At 41.3% G+C, this 17,194-nt stretch overlaps 1 protein-coding gene across 3 annotated transcripts in view; it reads right to left on the bottom strand.

Moving 5' to 3' along the window:
• KITLG (KIT ligand) overlaps positions 1–14,148 on the bottom strand; it is a 59,168-nt gene extending 45,020 nt beyond the window's left edge. The window contains exons 1-2 of one of the 3 annotated variants that reach the window (XM_083821384.1): positions 14,078–14,148; positions 13,030–13,252 (exon numbers count right to left, since the gene is read on the bottom strand). In XM_083821384.1, coding sequence (XP_083677510.1) covers positions 13,030–13,252; positions 14,078–14,133 — 279 coding nt within the window. In that variant the 5' untranslated portion in view covers positions 14,134–14,148. Of the gene's footprint in view, positions 1–7,886; positions 11,889–12,185; positions 12,455–13,029; positions 13,253–14,077 lie in introns of those variants that run through there. The other 2 variants (XM_083821385.1, XM_083821386.1) reach the window with 2 other exon arrangements.
• Between the last annotated feature and the right edge of the window lie 3,046 nt (positions 14,149–17,194).

The raw sequence follows: 17,194 nt of genomic DNA, 5'->3' as shown, positions 1-17,194 counted from the left end.
GGTAGCACTGTCTGTTTTAGCATCTTCTGACTTTCAGCTGTGTTGAATATTTTTTTGCTCCTGTAATAATGAAAAGATCAGTAAAGTCCCGTAATCATTCTCTCCACTACTTGTATACCACTCTTCCTAGACATCTCACTCAGTAGTTTCTTTCCTTCAGCTTTCAGTCCACCTTCATATGCAAATTGTTTCCATAGAATGCTTTTGTCTATTTGGGGATTACTATTTTTGCTATATTCCTTTTTCTGATGGAGCAACAGGGACTTTGTTCAAGGTGGCTGTCACCATCATAAAAAACGTTACACTTCTGATGTTTCTCTTTCTGCTTCCTCTACATTCCAGTATCTTGGTTAATTTGTTCTACCGCAGGTACAACACACAGATTTTTCATCCATTTTTCTTAACCATGTATAGATACAAGAAAATTAAATAAGAGCTTGGAAGCATTTTTCAACTAATGTAAACTACTGTTTTTTGTGTAGTTACAATTAGTTCAAAATACTCCTTCCAAAATGCATCCCCTTGCACTTCTACACAATGAACTCCATTTGCCATCATGCCATCTGTTCTCCTGTCTTCTCTAAACCTTTAAAAAGTTCCTCAGAATCTCTTTTAGTTTCAATTAACCTGAGTAATTTATGTAGCCTGCACATGTTGTCATTAATCTGTAAACCCTCCTTCCAGATTGGACTATATGAGGTTGCTGACAATTAAAGAACATCACCACTTAGGCTTTGCCATGTTACAAATTAACAACTTATTCCTACACTTTGCTTTCTGTCCCGATACCATTTTTCCTCAGGCTGTTATGGTAAGGAAGGTACAATATGGGGCTACTTTGTTTTCTTCTTAGACCTTTTTAGGGGAGACAATCTAAGCAGGTCACGGCATCACTTTCCCTTTATTCACCCATTTTGAAACACAAAGAATCTTACTACATTAAAACATTTCTTTTACAGGAGCTGGGATTTTCTATTCCTTTTATTGAGCTCTTAATATAGAGTTCCCACCTTCCTCCTATTGAGTGATTTAAATACAGATCTACTGACAACACAACAATAGAGTCAAGCTGTTAAGAAAAAATCTTTTTTAAACTCTGGACATATTCATTAACTCTGAAGACACGAATTAAGAGTAAATGTGTTAAGAGTTACTGCATATTTAAGAAAATGAAGGGAACGCCATGATCACTGATTTTTTCCAAGTTATGAACACCTTGCCTTTACTGTAAAATTAATCTGAGTTGTAAATTTTGTCCTGCCCAAAACTCTAGACCCTTCCACACAAGCTGTAACTCTAGTATCCAGGTGATTTGTGTGTGGGTTTGAGGTGTTTTTGTTGTTGTTGTTGTTTTTTTGTTTGTTTTGTTTTTTTGTTTGCTTTTGTGTGGCTGTGTGTGTGTGTGTGTGTGTGTGTAGTGGTGGTGCAGGGGATTAATTACATGCTGTACAGTCTAACAACTGCTAGCTCCACAAATCCCCTATGTTTTCAGGAAGACCGCGCATATTCCTCTGATATATATCAACATGCAAGCACAATTTTTCAATTCTTTACAATTTTGGAGAAATATAAATGCCTGTTAAATGCACATGCCTTTAACATATAATTTTTAAGACACCAGTGATACAGTACTTTTAATTTAAGTAACTGATTAAGTAACTGATAAAATGTAGATATCTTCACAACATTCGCAACGATGAAACAGAACAAAACCCTTTGAAAGAAACTGCAATTTTACTTTGATTTTAGTGATGATTTTCATGGGGGTTACTTATGAAAAAATGCAGTTGTAAATTGCATGTAATAAGTTTAATTCTTATAGAGCTTTACTTTTGGTCAAACGATTTTGTGGGAATTAGAAAGAACTATAGTTATCAGTAGTGAAACAAGTGTGACGCATGTTCAACTGCACCCTTGCTACAGACGTGCTGATAGGAAAACTCATGTAAATATTGACGTGATCTAATATGATTCTTAGATGATTTATACAGCTAGTTCTCCAGAGTTTCCTAGAATTGCTCTTTTAAAAGAACATTAAGTTGCCTGACCTATCACAAAAATTTTTTGACTTCTGGAATGAATCCTACAGAAAATATATCCCATCACTGAGATTAGTGCAAATCTCCTCAAAAGTATACATTTTTCAATGTCTATATTCTAAAATTCCAGTAAGATTTGAGTTAATGCATCATAAGAGATGTAGTTCCTTATCAAGTTTATTCAAGTGATACTTGTCAGTTTGCACAAGAAAAAAATTCTTCCTATTGCTGGAATTGTGCCATTTAATCTGAAATAAGTAATGGAACATGTAGGATAAGAAGATGAACCAATTATAGAAGATAAAGCCAAAAAGCACATCACAGTTGGACAACTACCACTTCAAACAGGTAAAATTCAACAGCAACTGAAGTAATGTTTTTGGGTGCAAAACATGAGGGATTTGTTGCAATAGAAATAAACCAGTAGGCTAAAATCAGATTAACTTTACGTATGTCTCAGACTATTTGTAGAGGTCGACAACATTCTGTTGCAGCGTGAAATGACCAAAAGTGCTGCAGACAATCTATTAGTGGCAGATATCTAGTTGATCACTAAAACCTGCATGTGAGATTAAAAAAAAAAAAAAAAAAAAAAAAGCTGATGAGAAAGAAAGTGAAGAAAAAACAAGAAATTCACCCCATTTGGTTTAAAGGACAAATGAAAACACTGAATTAGATATTTCTAATATAGTTACATAATAAAGCTAAGAGATACAGCAGAAAGCAGCAACAATTACTTCTACAAGAATTTCCTTTGATCTCAATAAGTATCTGACTCTTCCAAAAAAAGCACAAATGTCGTTAATATATTAAGGAGGAAGAAGTAGTGTCACTTCCAGAGTGGCAGACCAATATTTCAGAGGGCTCTTCAGTTAGATTATGTGTTGTGATCACATAAATTAAGATATTCCACAGAACAGGAGATTCATTCTAATCCCAAGATGCTTAATTTTTTACAGACAAGATTAAATGCAGTAAACAGAGGTTATTCAAGAGATTAATTTTTGAAGTGGGTCTCAAAAATTTGATAGGAAATAAAAATGGCCACTCAACAGACTACTAAGAACCTATAGAAAACACTCACCAGAGATGAAGCTTTGAATGAGTGGAAAGAAACAGAGCAGTGAAAGAGAAACCTTCCAGATTTTGGTTTTCAGAAGCGCAGAACTTTCATTTTAAAGTGACTTAAGTGCAGCTGAGGCCAAGAAAGGTGCATGAAGAAATTAGTGTAGCACTGTTGTCTGTCTAAATGGGGAGAGAGAGAAAAGATGGAGAAATGCACAATCATTTTTAGATGTGTGCTTGAGATGTGACAATAGAAAATGAATTCTAGAAATTTTGGTCACATACATCGGAAGGGACAAAATCTTCCTCCATCTGTAGTAGAAGAGAATTTATGGGGGATTACGAACACTGCTTGGGAATGGAGTCCAGTCTTCACCAAATTCTAAAAAACAAGATTTTCACTGATTTTACTAGTCTGAAAAGAGGGCTCTCACCATCCATCTTTACACTACTAAAGGAACAAATACTGAAGAAATTTAACAAAACAGTTTGAGGCAGACTATGCTTATGGCCAGAATTTTAAAAGGACACGGATTTAGAGACTGCATGGCATATCTAGGGCACATTCTTTGCCAGGGATTGTAATACAGAAGATCAAAGCAGCTTCAGTGACAGTATTTAAACTTAGAGTTTATAAATAAATTTCATATTTCCTTGAAAATAAAGAATATAATACACATCAGAACCATTTAAACTTGTGTCAAGTACAGCACTGATAGTTTTTGCTATTAGAATGGAAATGCAATCCACACACTGTGGAGCCATAGTAATTTCAAAAAGACAGCAATTATGAATATTGGAGATATTTTTACTTTTTTTAAATAACCACCAAAAAGATCTGTTTATTCAATAACATTTTTTTTTTTTTTAAATCCAAATGAAAGAGGGTGCCAAGCAGTGTTATACAAGCTTCCTAACTTCATTTGGCTGACGGATGTTCCTATTCCCGCATGCTTCAAAGTTGTAAAAGAAAAACAAATTTCAAGAAGATCTGACATGTAGATCTATATCAGTTTAAAGACATAATGCATAATGTTGTCTGCTTGTCATTTTCTGCAAAAGACAAATTTTGCTGACTTCACTTAATAACTAGCAAATGGAGGCTGGAAATTAGAGGTCTGGAACATAGGACTTCTTTATAAAAAACCATTAGCATGTTTAAATTTCAATCTCCCTAAATTTCTAGGCACTTATTTTCATTCGTGAATTGTTTTGCATATATGCAGCATATTGTTAATTTAAATGTATCAATCCTGAGTCCTCGCTGAGTCCTCACTGCCTTACTTCAGTCCATTATTTCAGTTTGAGCACAAAAGTCAGCAGCTCGGTATCCTACTCCCATTTTATACACAATTATGAAATGTCCATAAACAGAGGAATTTTTTGGATCAACATGAAACGAACACAATTGACAGAATCCCTGAACACCTCTATGTTTACAGGCATACTTCAGAATAATAAACCTTGTACATCAGTGCATTATCCTGAGATTTCAGTATGTGCTGAACACACCGTAAGCTCATTCTTTTGTCCAGGAGCAACTCTTACAAAGAGAGTTGCTGTGTGATTTGCACAGGGTTTATTCTCTATTTTAAATCGAAATAAATTGTCAGGACATGCAAAAATTAGTTTCACAGTCTGGCTAATATCGCCAGGATAACCTTTTTTCAAAAGTAATGAAAGGTCACGTGTTACCAAACAGACCTATGAATCCACCAGAGATGATGTATCATACATAAACAGAATGCATATATTGGTTTGCTGCTACCTAGCAAGTACAATGTAGCAAAGAAAATTTTGTATTTTTTCCCTCTGACTTCCGTATTCAAATAAAATGCATTTATTTTTTCATATATCATCATAAGGCCTCTTTCAGAAAGGAAAAAAAAAAAAAAAGATCACTAAGTTCTTCCTCAGAAAATGAGGAATTAACTTTACCTGTCACTGAATTCTATGTTTCACAAAGAACAAAAACACACAAAGAAAAAGCTATAGATCCAGTTGACAAAATGGTTTAATATTATCCAGTGTAGGACTCAGATAAAGTTTTATTCTGAGTAAGTTCTATTGTGTTAAAGTACTCATTTATCCTCTGCCTTACTTCTTTTTCTGTAAAGCACAGTGCGAATTCACACACAGATTATGTCTCTGCTGTAAAGGAAATACACACAGTTGGCACGTATTTCTGCACACATGTTATTCTAGGCTGAACCTGGACATTCCCAGGGTTCAGCTATTCCCATGTTACACACAGACTTTCAAACCTCTTGGGCAGAAGGCTTGCACACCACTTTTAGACCTAAACTGCATATAAGTTTGTGCACAAGCATAGGCTGACATACAGACAAAGAATACTTAATATGTATCACTGTTTTTGCGTGGTGTGTGCTCCTCTGTATATATGTGTACATGGGTTAAATGGGATGAGATATATGGACTCCTTCCTGACTTTCAGTAGTTGCAAGGAGAGAAAAAAAAAAGAAAAAAAAAGAAGGAAGTGCCATTCGCATATGAAGAAAGACACTACAAGAGTATCAGTACATGTGATCCTGCCCACATCAAGTACAGAGATCCCAGCCAAAGCAAATGTAGAATTCAGTTCCTATCACACAATAAATAAATAGACTTCATATACTTAAGACATTTCCAAAGCAATACTTAGAGTGCTTCTAAACTTGTTAAGATATTTCTAATGAAGAGATGGTAGAGCAGACTGGACTAAACTTATACATGGCCTTAACTGTCAGTAAATTAAAGTCCTTGGAGCTTGGCAGCAAAACGAACGAAAGGCAGCAGACCAGCTGAAGACACTAGATGAGAATTTATTTTCACTGAGACAGTTAACGTGATTGTATTGAAGCTAGGTTCAGTCATATGGATGATCACACTTGGAAATACAAGTTACACAAAGAGGTAGGACTGGCTGACTGATTTTTACAGACTTTGATTTGCAGACTCCTAAATCTTTCTGGAGTTCAAAGGCTGGCATAATTCACAAACTGTGATTTTGGCCTTATGGCCTGAAAGGTAATCCCCCCTACATTCCTAGTTCATGTGTCAGCCCCCTTTGAGATTGAACAAATAAACCTAGTAGCTTACTTAATTTGGTCTTAAAGTATGACTTAACCCAGAAGAGTTAAAATCTTCATATGCATGGATCCAGTTCAGATTTGGAGCAACACTAAAGTTATGCTTTTTTAATTTGTTTTTTCCTCTGGCACAAAGCATAATTACTTATACAAAGTAGAACAGATTCAACAGAATGGAGTGGATAATTAGACCTTCCTTAGAGACTTGAGTTCCCCCCAGAGAAAATATTAGAATCTGGGTCTGTCTCACTCCAGTGAGTGTACTCAAGTAAATTATTTTAGATTAGCCTTTTTCTCTATGAACTGAATCAAGGCAAATCCACAATTAATCTCTGTAGACCACACACTCATCCTCTTATGATGGTCCAGCCTAAACAAGGTAGTATTGGTCTGAGCTGGTCTGCAATCCAGCTGTGCTCCAGCCCCATGGCTGCCAGCACACACCCCTCTCTGACTCCCCATCTCCACAGCCCAAAACTAGTGGGAAGTCAATACGGGTGGAGGGAATACCAAGATACTCAGCCTGATTCCTAGAAAGTCTTCACTGGAACATTAAGAAACACCATGTGAATGGCTGTTAAACAGGCACCAAATCATAGATGTGAGAAGAGGTAGCTCTTAAGGCTTGGGCTAAATAGAACCTTGAAGGTCATTCCTGTATCTGATCTTCTTCATCCAGTAAGATTTGAAGCACTAAAGAAGAAAATGAAAACAAACAAAACAACAAATACTGCTGTTCCCACATATTTACAAGTGCTGTTTAACAGCAGTGAAGGTTTAGGCCTAGCAGGTGTCTGAAAGCAGGGTCTGCAGTAGACCTGGTTGAGAGACCCCTCCAGGAGCTCCCTGAAGAACTGACCACCGTCAGTGCACAGCACTGCGCCTGCAGGGGGGAGCCCGCATGCCTCAGCCTGCACCACCTTGTCTCATGTCTAGCATCACTTCAGGTGTTGATCTGGAGGCTCAGGACTTGACCACTTTGTAAAACAGTATGCTCCAAAGCACGGCACCAGCAGTGAATACCACATGGGCCTCCCTTAGGGAATACCGGTAGTGACTTCTTAAACTTGAGGCTATTTTTGCCTTGCACCCAAACTTAAATCTGCTCCACATAGAAACAAGAGCACAAGAACATGCATAAAGCAGAAAATTCCTAATTGGATTTAAAATGGTTATCCCACCCATCTACCTTGTGTAATTTAAACACTGTTTAAACAGGAAAAGCAATGAGTCATTCACTCAGTGATTATTAGATAACAATAGGAAATTAGGGGATAATTTATTTCCTGCGTTATTTTGATCCAAAGTGTTCATTAATCTAAACTCCTTAACTGGTTTCTATTTAGACTTACAGTAGAAATAATGTCTTCATTAGTGTATCGACTTTCATTAACCACAGTTATTATGCATGCTACCAGTTTTAATCAAATAAAACACCTAACACTATTTTTTTTTTTGTTTGGAATGTATTTTTAATTTTCATTCTCATACTAATATAAATACCTGACACTTTTGCCAATAATTAAAAACATCTAGCAAAGAAATCTATATTTTACAGCCTCCTAACAGTTATTTCAGTATCAATAATACTTCTGAATGTTGGTTTTGCAGATTTCCACAGGAAATTAATACACAATGCAAATAACAGCCGATCTACCAAAATAACGAGGAACACTAATCCCTCTCGACTCACCTTATATTGGTCCATCTCCTTTTTCCGCAAGTGCACAGGAAAAAGAAACAAGCATTTGCAGTGTGTTTAAAAGGCTGATGAGCCTCAGGGTTGGCATACCGAAGACCAGGGAAAGAACAAACGCTTTCATTTTCCTCTGTCAGCTCCCACACCACTCAAATGGAATTGCGTAGGGAGATTTTTCCTGCCTTGCTTCAAATAAATGGGTGTTGTGTTTACATACTGCATACTGAGCATTGCCCAACCTAAGCCAAGGGCTGTGTCTTGCCAACTCTTAACTCGTGTACAATATGGCGATTACATGAGCCAGCATACCATTGTCACATAACAAAACTTGGAGAATGGCACTGTCAGCTTGCAGAGCTGTACCTGAACAGCTGAAATGTCTTGCACAGAAGGAGAAACTACACTTTTGTGCAATGGCAGAACAAGGTCAGAAAGTAGACTGGGTCAGAAGACTCAATCTAAACAATAAAGCCAACTGTAATGTAGTTCACAGAGATAAAAACTAACAGAGACATAATGCAAGGGGGGGGGGGGAGGGGGGAGGAGAAACCCTTACAAAATACTCCCCTACCCTAAAGTCTTCCAAGTTATCTGCTGTGTATTCTCCATATGACAATTTATGAAGAACAAACTGTCCAGGATGTCCTCCCCAGCTGCCACTTTCACAAACTGACCTCCCATTAACAGAATCAAAACTCAGGGAAAGAGGAAAGAGACCTTATCCCATTACTCAAAGTGAATAGCGCAACATCCTCCAGGCTCCAGCAAGTTCTGTCTATCTGATGAGCAGCAGGTCTATGCTCACCATGAGCTCCAAGTACCTTCTAGTGCTTCACGTTCATTTTCTTGCAGAATGGGCAAGACAGATTGAAGATCAGAACTTACAAATAACGGCTCTGCAAGCTCACACAAATGTATCAAATATCTCCTTTGTATTTCTGTTTTAGCCCACCAATATAAGCCAGGAACAGGCAATTTGCATACTAACTCTTTTTTTCAGGTAATTTTTTCCCATAACAATGCCTACAGAGGCTCCCACATCAGTGCCACAAACATACTCTGGACAGGACAACATAAGGAGATCATTTAACTACTAGCAATAATACGTGCATTTAGAGGTAAAAAGCCAAGCTCGGATCTAAGACCCTTCTCGCACTGAGGTTTCTAAGAAGTTGTGCATCTAACCCACAGCTGAAGATCAAGTGCACAACCCAAATACCGGACAGTCCGTAACATCAGAAGCCTCCTGAGTTAGCCTCATGCATGACCTCTCCTTGTAGCCTATTTCTCAGTAACTTAATCCTATTTAGATTGTCTTCAAATCCAACCTAGAACAAGGAAATCAGAAACCTGCTACATGTTTTTGTAAGATTGTATCACACACTAGCTTCAGTCATCTTATTTTCAAAATGTAAAAAGCTGTCCAGACATCAGCGGTATTCTTGTGTTATAGTATTGGCATGCAAAATGACATAAACTCGCTTCCAATAATAGTTTTAATTACTAAGTATGCAACCCTGCAAATCCTCTCATACAAGTGATCCTTCAGTAAGGTTAATTCATGGGAAAAGTCCCATTGAAAAAAGACTTGTATGACTGGACCCTAAAAGTTTAATCGTATTTCTAAAGGGATTACCACTTTAATATATATATATATGTGTATATATATATATATATAAACTTATATATATATATATAAACTTTATATATGTATATAAAGGAGGGGTTGGTATATTTAAAACAAGGGTTTATATAACTATCAGACTCTACAGTTTCAGAAAAAAATCCTGTTAGGACTGACACTGTTGGGGAACATGCTTCTACGGTTCCCCCTGTCTGTCAGGTTAAGACTGAAGTAAATAAACTGACCAAGCTGTTCACTTCTAGCCTAGCGTTCAGCACTCCTCCTTTCTTTCAGCACTTCATTTGAACCGATGTATGACTCAGCTGCTCCTTCAGCTACACTACTTATATGTTTTCCCCAAGAAATATTACCTTAAATATCAAAATCCCTGATTTATTTCTAGCTCTACCCAGGTATTACTAAATGTTTCCAGGTACAGTGAGGTAGAGGTTCTCACTTTCTGTAGTAAGTCTACTGCAGAATTTATATTAAGAAATCTTAACTTATTTTCTAGCTTTCCAATCCTGATCTCTTCTCTAGGCCAGATATTGGTTGAGACAATAGAAAAGTAGCCACAGGAGAGCATGAAGATTCATTTTAACATGCTGAGTGCCACAATGTGCTTAAGTCCTCCTTCTTGTATCCACATCACTTGCTCTCTTTTTGTACAAGGGTCTTCATGTTTTCAGCTGAAAGTCTTCCTTGAAGTATCTCCTGCTCTGATCTCCCTGGAATGATTAATGGTTTGGTATCACATTTGTTTGCTAATCCTTAAAATGAAAGAAACAATCTTTTGGAAAGCTAGGAGTCTGTCACTGTCTCCAAAAAGCAGGAAGCGTAACTGCTTGAAGGCTGACAGATGCTTCACCACCATGACAAGAAGCTGTTCCACGGGCTACAGCTCCTGAGCCCCTGAGTCAAGCCATATGGTACTGAATGCCAGGACTGCCTGTCTTTCCCAGTTTAGCTGGAGAGATGGATTATTCCTGCTTTGCTCTGAATTTGCAAAAGTACTCTGTTGGTTTTTGAAGTTTACAGTTCATAGGAAATGAAACGCTTGACTGCTTGCACTTGTAAATCTTCATTTGCTTGCTGAGCAATTTTTTCTTCTCTGAAGAAACAGCCCAGCACACGTTTCCGTGGGCTAGGATAACATCTTACGACTTCACTGCTTCCACTCCAATATCAAGCGAATGCATAAAACTCAGCACACAAATATAGCTCTTACAGCTTAATGAGGCCCTTCCCGACTAATAACCTATTCAGCACATTTGACCAAGTTTGTGTATAAGGTCCGAAACAATAGTTTGGAGGTGCAAGGCATCTTTAGTCACCTAAAGGGAACAGCAGCAATGGATGTACACTGTTAGAATTCAAACCGATCATTTAGGGCTATACCTCACTGCAATTCAGCATCGCAAAAGTTAACAGTCAGCAATTAATACCTCCTTAAGCATGGGTGCATTCTCCAGTGCTTTGGCCAGCTGAAGTTTATATGTTTCAAAAAGCAAGTGTTTCTAATTCCTGTCATCTCTTGAAAAAGTATTTAACTGCCCCAAAGACCTTAGTAAGGTGCTTCCCATTTTCTTAATTTTTATGTCTTTTCCAATGACCGTATGGTGATGTCTTCAGGCTGCCAGTGTGTGGGGAACCCAGCAGTTGCTGTGAGACAAGGGAAGGCAAAAAGTATCTCGCTTCTTGAGAAGAAGGAAAGGGGAAGGCGAAAGCCCCCAGTGTGGGATCCGCAGTGCGTGTGTCTGCGCAGTTCTCTCTGGGAGCTCAGCCTCAGCTCCGAGCAGCCCTGACTCTCACGGAGGTCAGCCAGGATGGTGAATAGCAGCACCTCGCAGAGTTAAGCCGTAAACTTTTCTCTTTAGAGTTTCCCTGAGCTGCTGCTTGTTACGAGATGAATTTTCCACTTTTCTCTACTTTTGCCTGCCCCTAGCCTTCCTCTGAAAATACGCACAGCGTGGCAATTGTAATCTGTACAGAACTTGAATAAGGGCACATACCCCCACAAGGGTACAGAGCAGTTCTTCACGGCGGGGTGAGGGAGGGCGAGGGGAGGAATGCCAAGGGGCTAGCTACAACACCGACCCGGTGCGGCACGCCGAAGCGGCTTGAATGGAGCCACTGAGAATAGCAGCCACAGCACTGCTGCCTCAAATTATTTCATGTTTTCGCACTCGGTTCGTGTAGCCCACGCTCAGCAGCGTAACACAGGCAACTGATTTATTACGGCAATTTTTTTCCAAGTGCCTTCCGAGGTTTCTTACGGCTAGGCAGCCGATCCGGCCCGCTTGCTGGAACTTTTCCACCGGCTGCGGGCGCCGAGAACAAGACCTGGCGGTAAATGTTGTTTTGTTTTCCTTTTGAAAATCCGCCCCCCCCCCCCCCCCCCCTCCAAGCTTCCCCAGCTTCCAAACCGCTCCTGGGCGGTGGCGGTTCCCACCCGCGGCGCCCCTCACCTGGCGGGCCGGCGGCCGGGCACCCGACGGCAGCCGCCTCCCGCCGCCCCGACGTGCAAGCCAGCAGCCGCCGGGGTCCTGCCCGCTCCTGGGGAGCCCTTCTCGGCCGGGAAGCTGCCCTCGGGCCCCTGCCAACAGGCAGGCAGGCAGGCAGGTATCTCCCGCGGCATCCCCCCCGCCGCCCCCCCCGGCCGCACTCACTTGTGCCTTCTTCATAAGGAACGGCAGCGCTGCAGTCCAGCCCAGCCGGCCGTGTGCAATCTCCCTTCAGATGAACTGTAGCTCCAGCATAATGCAGCAGCGGATAGTCCACGCATTGGGGTTGCCCACGGCGAGCCCCGCGCTGCCTGCCGCCTTCCTCCTCCTCCACCACCTCCTCCTCCTCCTCCTCCTTTTCCCCCTCCCCGCCGCCGCCCTGCGCGCCCCGCTGCGCCCCTCTCGCCGCGGCGTGAGCGCAGGCACAGAGTGGAGCCGCAGCCGGCGCCCGGCCAGCTCTTTTATATATCCCCGATCTGCCTCCGGCAGCAGCGGCGGCGGCAGCCCCGGCAAGACACGCCTTTCCCCTCCCTCCCGCTCCTCCCGGAGGACGCGGAGCCGAGGCGGATCCCGCGGGGAGGGGGGGAAACCCGAGCAAACTTGGGGGAAGTTGGACGCAGGAACCAGCCCGGCCTGCCCCTTCCCACCGCGGGAGGGCAGCGAGCAGCGGGCAGGGCTGCGGGCGGCGCCGCCGGGACTCGCCAGACGCCCACAGGCGCCCCGACGGGGCGGGGGGCGCCCGGGGCCGGCCCGGGCGGGCGGGGGGCTCGTACTACCCCGCTGCCCGTCTTTGCATCGGGGCGCGGCTGCTGGAGAAGCCCAGTGCCCTCGGGGAATCGGTGCCGGCCGGGACGAGCCGTCGGTCCCCGACGGGAAGGGGAACGCAGGACCGGGCACCCCGCGCCCGTCGCCGTCTCGCCCCGGCCGGCGGCCCCCGTGGCGGTGCTGCCTTCGCATGGGCGGCCGGCACGGGCTGCGCGCCCCAGCGAGCTTACAGAAAGCTGCTTACCTGCTCCAGCCGCAGAAAAGTTGTTGAGCAGTGCCTCCTAATGCTTGCGTGAAGGGCATCCTGCAGGTGTTGCACCGTGCTGCGAGCATTTGCATGCTGTGTAAATGATACAGCGGGGTGGGGAGAAGCGCTGGGGTTTTGCCGTGCGGCGTCCTGCTGGCAAACCCATCCCGCGGCAGCGGCAGGATTTGAGTGCTCATCTGAGAAGACAGCTGTCAGGTTCCTGCAGACGAAACCTCCGGCATGCATTAGGTGGAAAGACGAGCGGGTTATGGATCTGCTATTTCCTGAGACAGCAATCTTTAGTGATGATTAAAGAGCACGATAGCGATGAATGAAGAGAGAATAATCTGCCCAAGTCAGTGGTCATTTCCCAAGGGAGATTAGACGTGCTACCACAGAGTGCACAGTAAGGCATTCCACTTGGAAAAGTTTGTCTAGCTTTAGCCTAGAATTAATGATAAATTTTCAAAAGTCTAGAGTTCTGGCCAAAGTAAAGATGAGCTTTTAAGGCACAGGAAAAAAAAAAAAAAAAAAAGAAAAAAAAATAGAACGCATCCTCAGCTCCACTGAGTATTTGGGTTTCAGTGCAGGACAGATAAACATCTAATTTCATTGTGCCTCTACATCCAATACAGAAAAGTCGGATAATGATATTCTTTTATAGCATCAGGATACTGCTGAATTCAATTTTTTTTTTCTTCATTTCTTGATTGCTACACTGCTGAATTACCTTGCAGTTCCTTTGTTACCTTCTTATCAGACTGTTTTGTATGTCCTTCTGCCTCTAAACGGCAGTGAAAGGGAGGAAGCCTGTTAAAAAAAAAAAAAAAAAAAAAAGGAAGAATACACCTGCTGAAAGGATATTTTCTATATCACCTAGCAGTTATTAACCCTTACTGCTTTCACTGTATACACATTTAGTAAATAGGGCCAGGAAATTAAAATGTTACAGCATATTTCCTCCTTTGAACAGATGACAGGTTTAGTCTCCTGGGGAGAAGCACTGGAAAGTGTGAAAGAGCAGTCTGTCATAGCAGTTACCTACCTTATGGGAAACACTTCTGGTCTTTCTCTGGTTTGAGCTCTGTCACAGTCCAACATTAGTCATCACAGGAAAGCTTAAATGGATGCCCTGCGTAACCCTGTCAATGCAGAGAGGATAAGACTTGGGACTCTAATGGGTTTCTTTACCACCCAGGCATCCTCCATCTTTTCTGTCCATCCCTTATCCGAGTCCTTGAACTTGCCTTTGCGTTCAACCAAGCCCAGCTATAATGGATTAATGCCCTTTTCATCTCTTCCTTCACGCAGACAATTCACATGCATATTACTGTTTTTCTTGGCCTCAGTACAGTTTGGAAATTCTTTTCTCCGAAACTCAGAGTTTAATAGTTTAAACACATTAATTACTTATGTCCGAAACCCATAAGAAAACATGTTTTTATTAGTCTTGTGCATTTCCAGCACAGAAGTGACTGTTGACTTACCAGGTAAGCACAGGTTAGCCATGGACTGTTAGAGAATTGTGTGGTAGGTTTCCAAACCATAACTGCAAACCACATTCAGTCTTTTATGGTTTACCTCATTTGCAGTTCTAAATGCCTGAGGGTGAACACAGGCTCCTCTCACAGTTCTGTGAAAACCTGTTTCTTCACAGGGAAGCTATGGAAATAGTGCTGTTCATCCCACGTCTTCATAGGATTTGGTTCCACCCACTGAAAAGGATTGTCCTTCACCAGGAGTGCTGTTCTATGTATATGGAAATAGCAACAAATGAAGCATAAAGCATAAAGGAAGCCTTTCCAGTCTACTGTGAATGTTGGAGTCTCACCACAGTCTGCAGGTGAGAAATGGCTGCTAAATGCTGTTTATTCTAGAACTTTGTGGAATATCTGCTGTGCTTTATATAACTCCAACCATGAGAATGAGCTGGAGCTCATGAGAGCGAGCTTACCACTATGAATGAGCTCACTTGGTGCATCAGTAGCTTTGCTTCTTGTTGGAGCAGCCAGAATCAAAGAGTATGCAAAATCAGATCTAGCTTCAGCAGCTGATGTTGCAGAGTTAAAAAATGCTCCACGACAGTCTGGAAAATTCAAAAAGATTCTCCTATGAAACCATCTAAATTGTGAGGGCAAACAACAGAATGTAGATATTAGAAGGATAACACACTAGTCCCATCTCATCTGTTACAGACTGTGAGTGCATGGGGGCCTTTGCTGGCACAGAGACCGTCTGCAGCATTTGCCCACTTTCATACCGTGGAGCAAAATTTCATTTGAATTTCTAATTGAGACTTCTTCTTATGCTTAACAGTCTCCAAAGTGACTTTATTTATTTATTTATTTATTTTTAAAGCACCATAAGTCCTTGTGCTTTATACAAATGTCAGGGAAAACTTCTGTGGTAGTACTAATCAGTAAGTAAGGGAATGACTCAATCAAGACTTAGATCCATGGGGGCACCTACATCACTATGAAGCCAGTTTTATTTCAGTGCACACCGTAAGAGCACAGGATGTAGCTGTGTTTTTTGCTTCATGTGATCTGGTTCTAAAGATTAATTTGAGGGATGCAGTTTTCACATAAGCATTTGATTCACCACAATGTATTAGTACGGACTGGGATTTTGGAGATAATGATATAATTTTAAGGTAAAATCACTAGTCAATTCATTTGGCAAACTAGAATAGAGATATCTCCAAACTAAAAAAACAAACAAACAAACAAAAAACAGTCAATAAAATTATTTGTTGAACTGACAGTAGCTCAGTATCTCATTAAGCTCTTTCTTAAAAAAAAAAAAAAAAAAAAAAAAGAAAACAACTCTACTATCCAAAAGCCACGCAGATACAGGAAAAAGAAGAAGAAGGTAGTGCAGCATAAGAACGGAGCCAGGTGGCTTCAGAGCATTGGAAACCTGATTGAGAAGTTCCACTGAAGGAGGCTGCAGTTGCAGAGTAGTGTGTAATATTCCTTTGCCCAGAAGCAGCTTCGAAAGTAAGCAGGTGGACAAACCTAGAGTGCAGTCTTTGTTTTCGCTGGAAGGAAAGTTGACCTTGTTCATCTTACTACTCTCCTGGACTGGTGGAAAGAAGGAATGACGGACTTTTACTGAAAAACTTAAATTATTTTTGTACATTGCTCTCTTTGCTGTTTTACTTCACAGTAAAGTGACAGTTTTATTTCCATTAGGATTTTACAGCAGGATAATTAGCATGCCAAAGATACTCTGTTTTAATAAGAAACGTTTTTTTGCAACTCATAAAGGCCAGAATAGGAAGTTGCACTGACATTATTAGAACTCGATCAGAGCCTGTAATAAATACAATTGAAACTACTGAAAAATACATGACCATTTCCTGATTTACATGAAAGCTTCTTTCTTCTATTCCTTCAATATACATAGGTTCTAAAGCAGTATTAAATGAGCATCCAAAGACCTCTCACTGGCATGAGGGAATTCTCAACTAGAAAAAAGGGCACATGGAGAACATAAATTGGGAAAAACTGGTGCAGCCAGAGTTCTGTGATCTTTGGCAGAAGCCCTTTGGCTTCTGATGGCCCATCAGATGTTTATAGACATTAACAGAAATCTGAGGCTTCTTGAAACTCTTTTGACGTTTTGCAGCCACTAGGGTTCCAAGATCAGAGCATGGCAGCAATTGAAAGATTTTTTTTTTTTGAGTCTTAACTCACATGCTTTTTCATATCTGTTCTAAGAGGGGTCTGATTCATCCGGGATCACATTCAAAAACACTACGTCTGCTTTTGAGGAACTAGTTACATGTGTGATCTTGAAAGTTACTCAGTTGTGTAGATCCGGGAGACCTGCTGGAGCGCACTGTGGTTACTCTGATGACACGCCTCTGTTTCTTTCACGTTAACAGAAGCTGAAGGGATAAATGGTGCCCATCCAGCACTGGTCTTCATGTTCAGTCAGAAAGAGGACAGAGTTTGTATCAGGACTGATGAACTGGCTGTTTTCCAAGCCTTGAGGTGGCAAGTAACTTCAGTATACCATGCAGTGATAGCTGCTAGTGGGTATGTGTTCTGCACTGTTCAGCAAGGCCTTGGTTACCAGGGTCCAAACATCTTTATATTGTTTCTGCAATGGTGGAATACCCAACCTGCAAGGGCAATTTCCTTTTCTTTGCAAAGAA

The sequence above is a fragment of the Anser anser genome (assembly GCF_964211835.1).
Source record: "Anser anser genome assembly, chromosome: 1".
Taxonomy (NCBI): domain Eukaryota; kingdom Metazoa; phylum Chordata; class Aves; order Anseriformes; family Anatidae; genus Anser; species Anser anser.
This window is presented reverse-complemented; position numbering and strand designations above follow the sequence as displayed.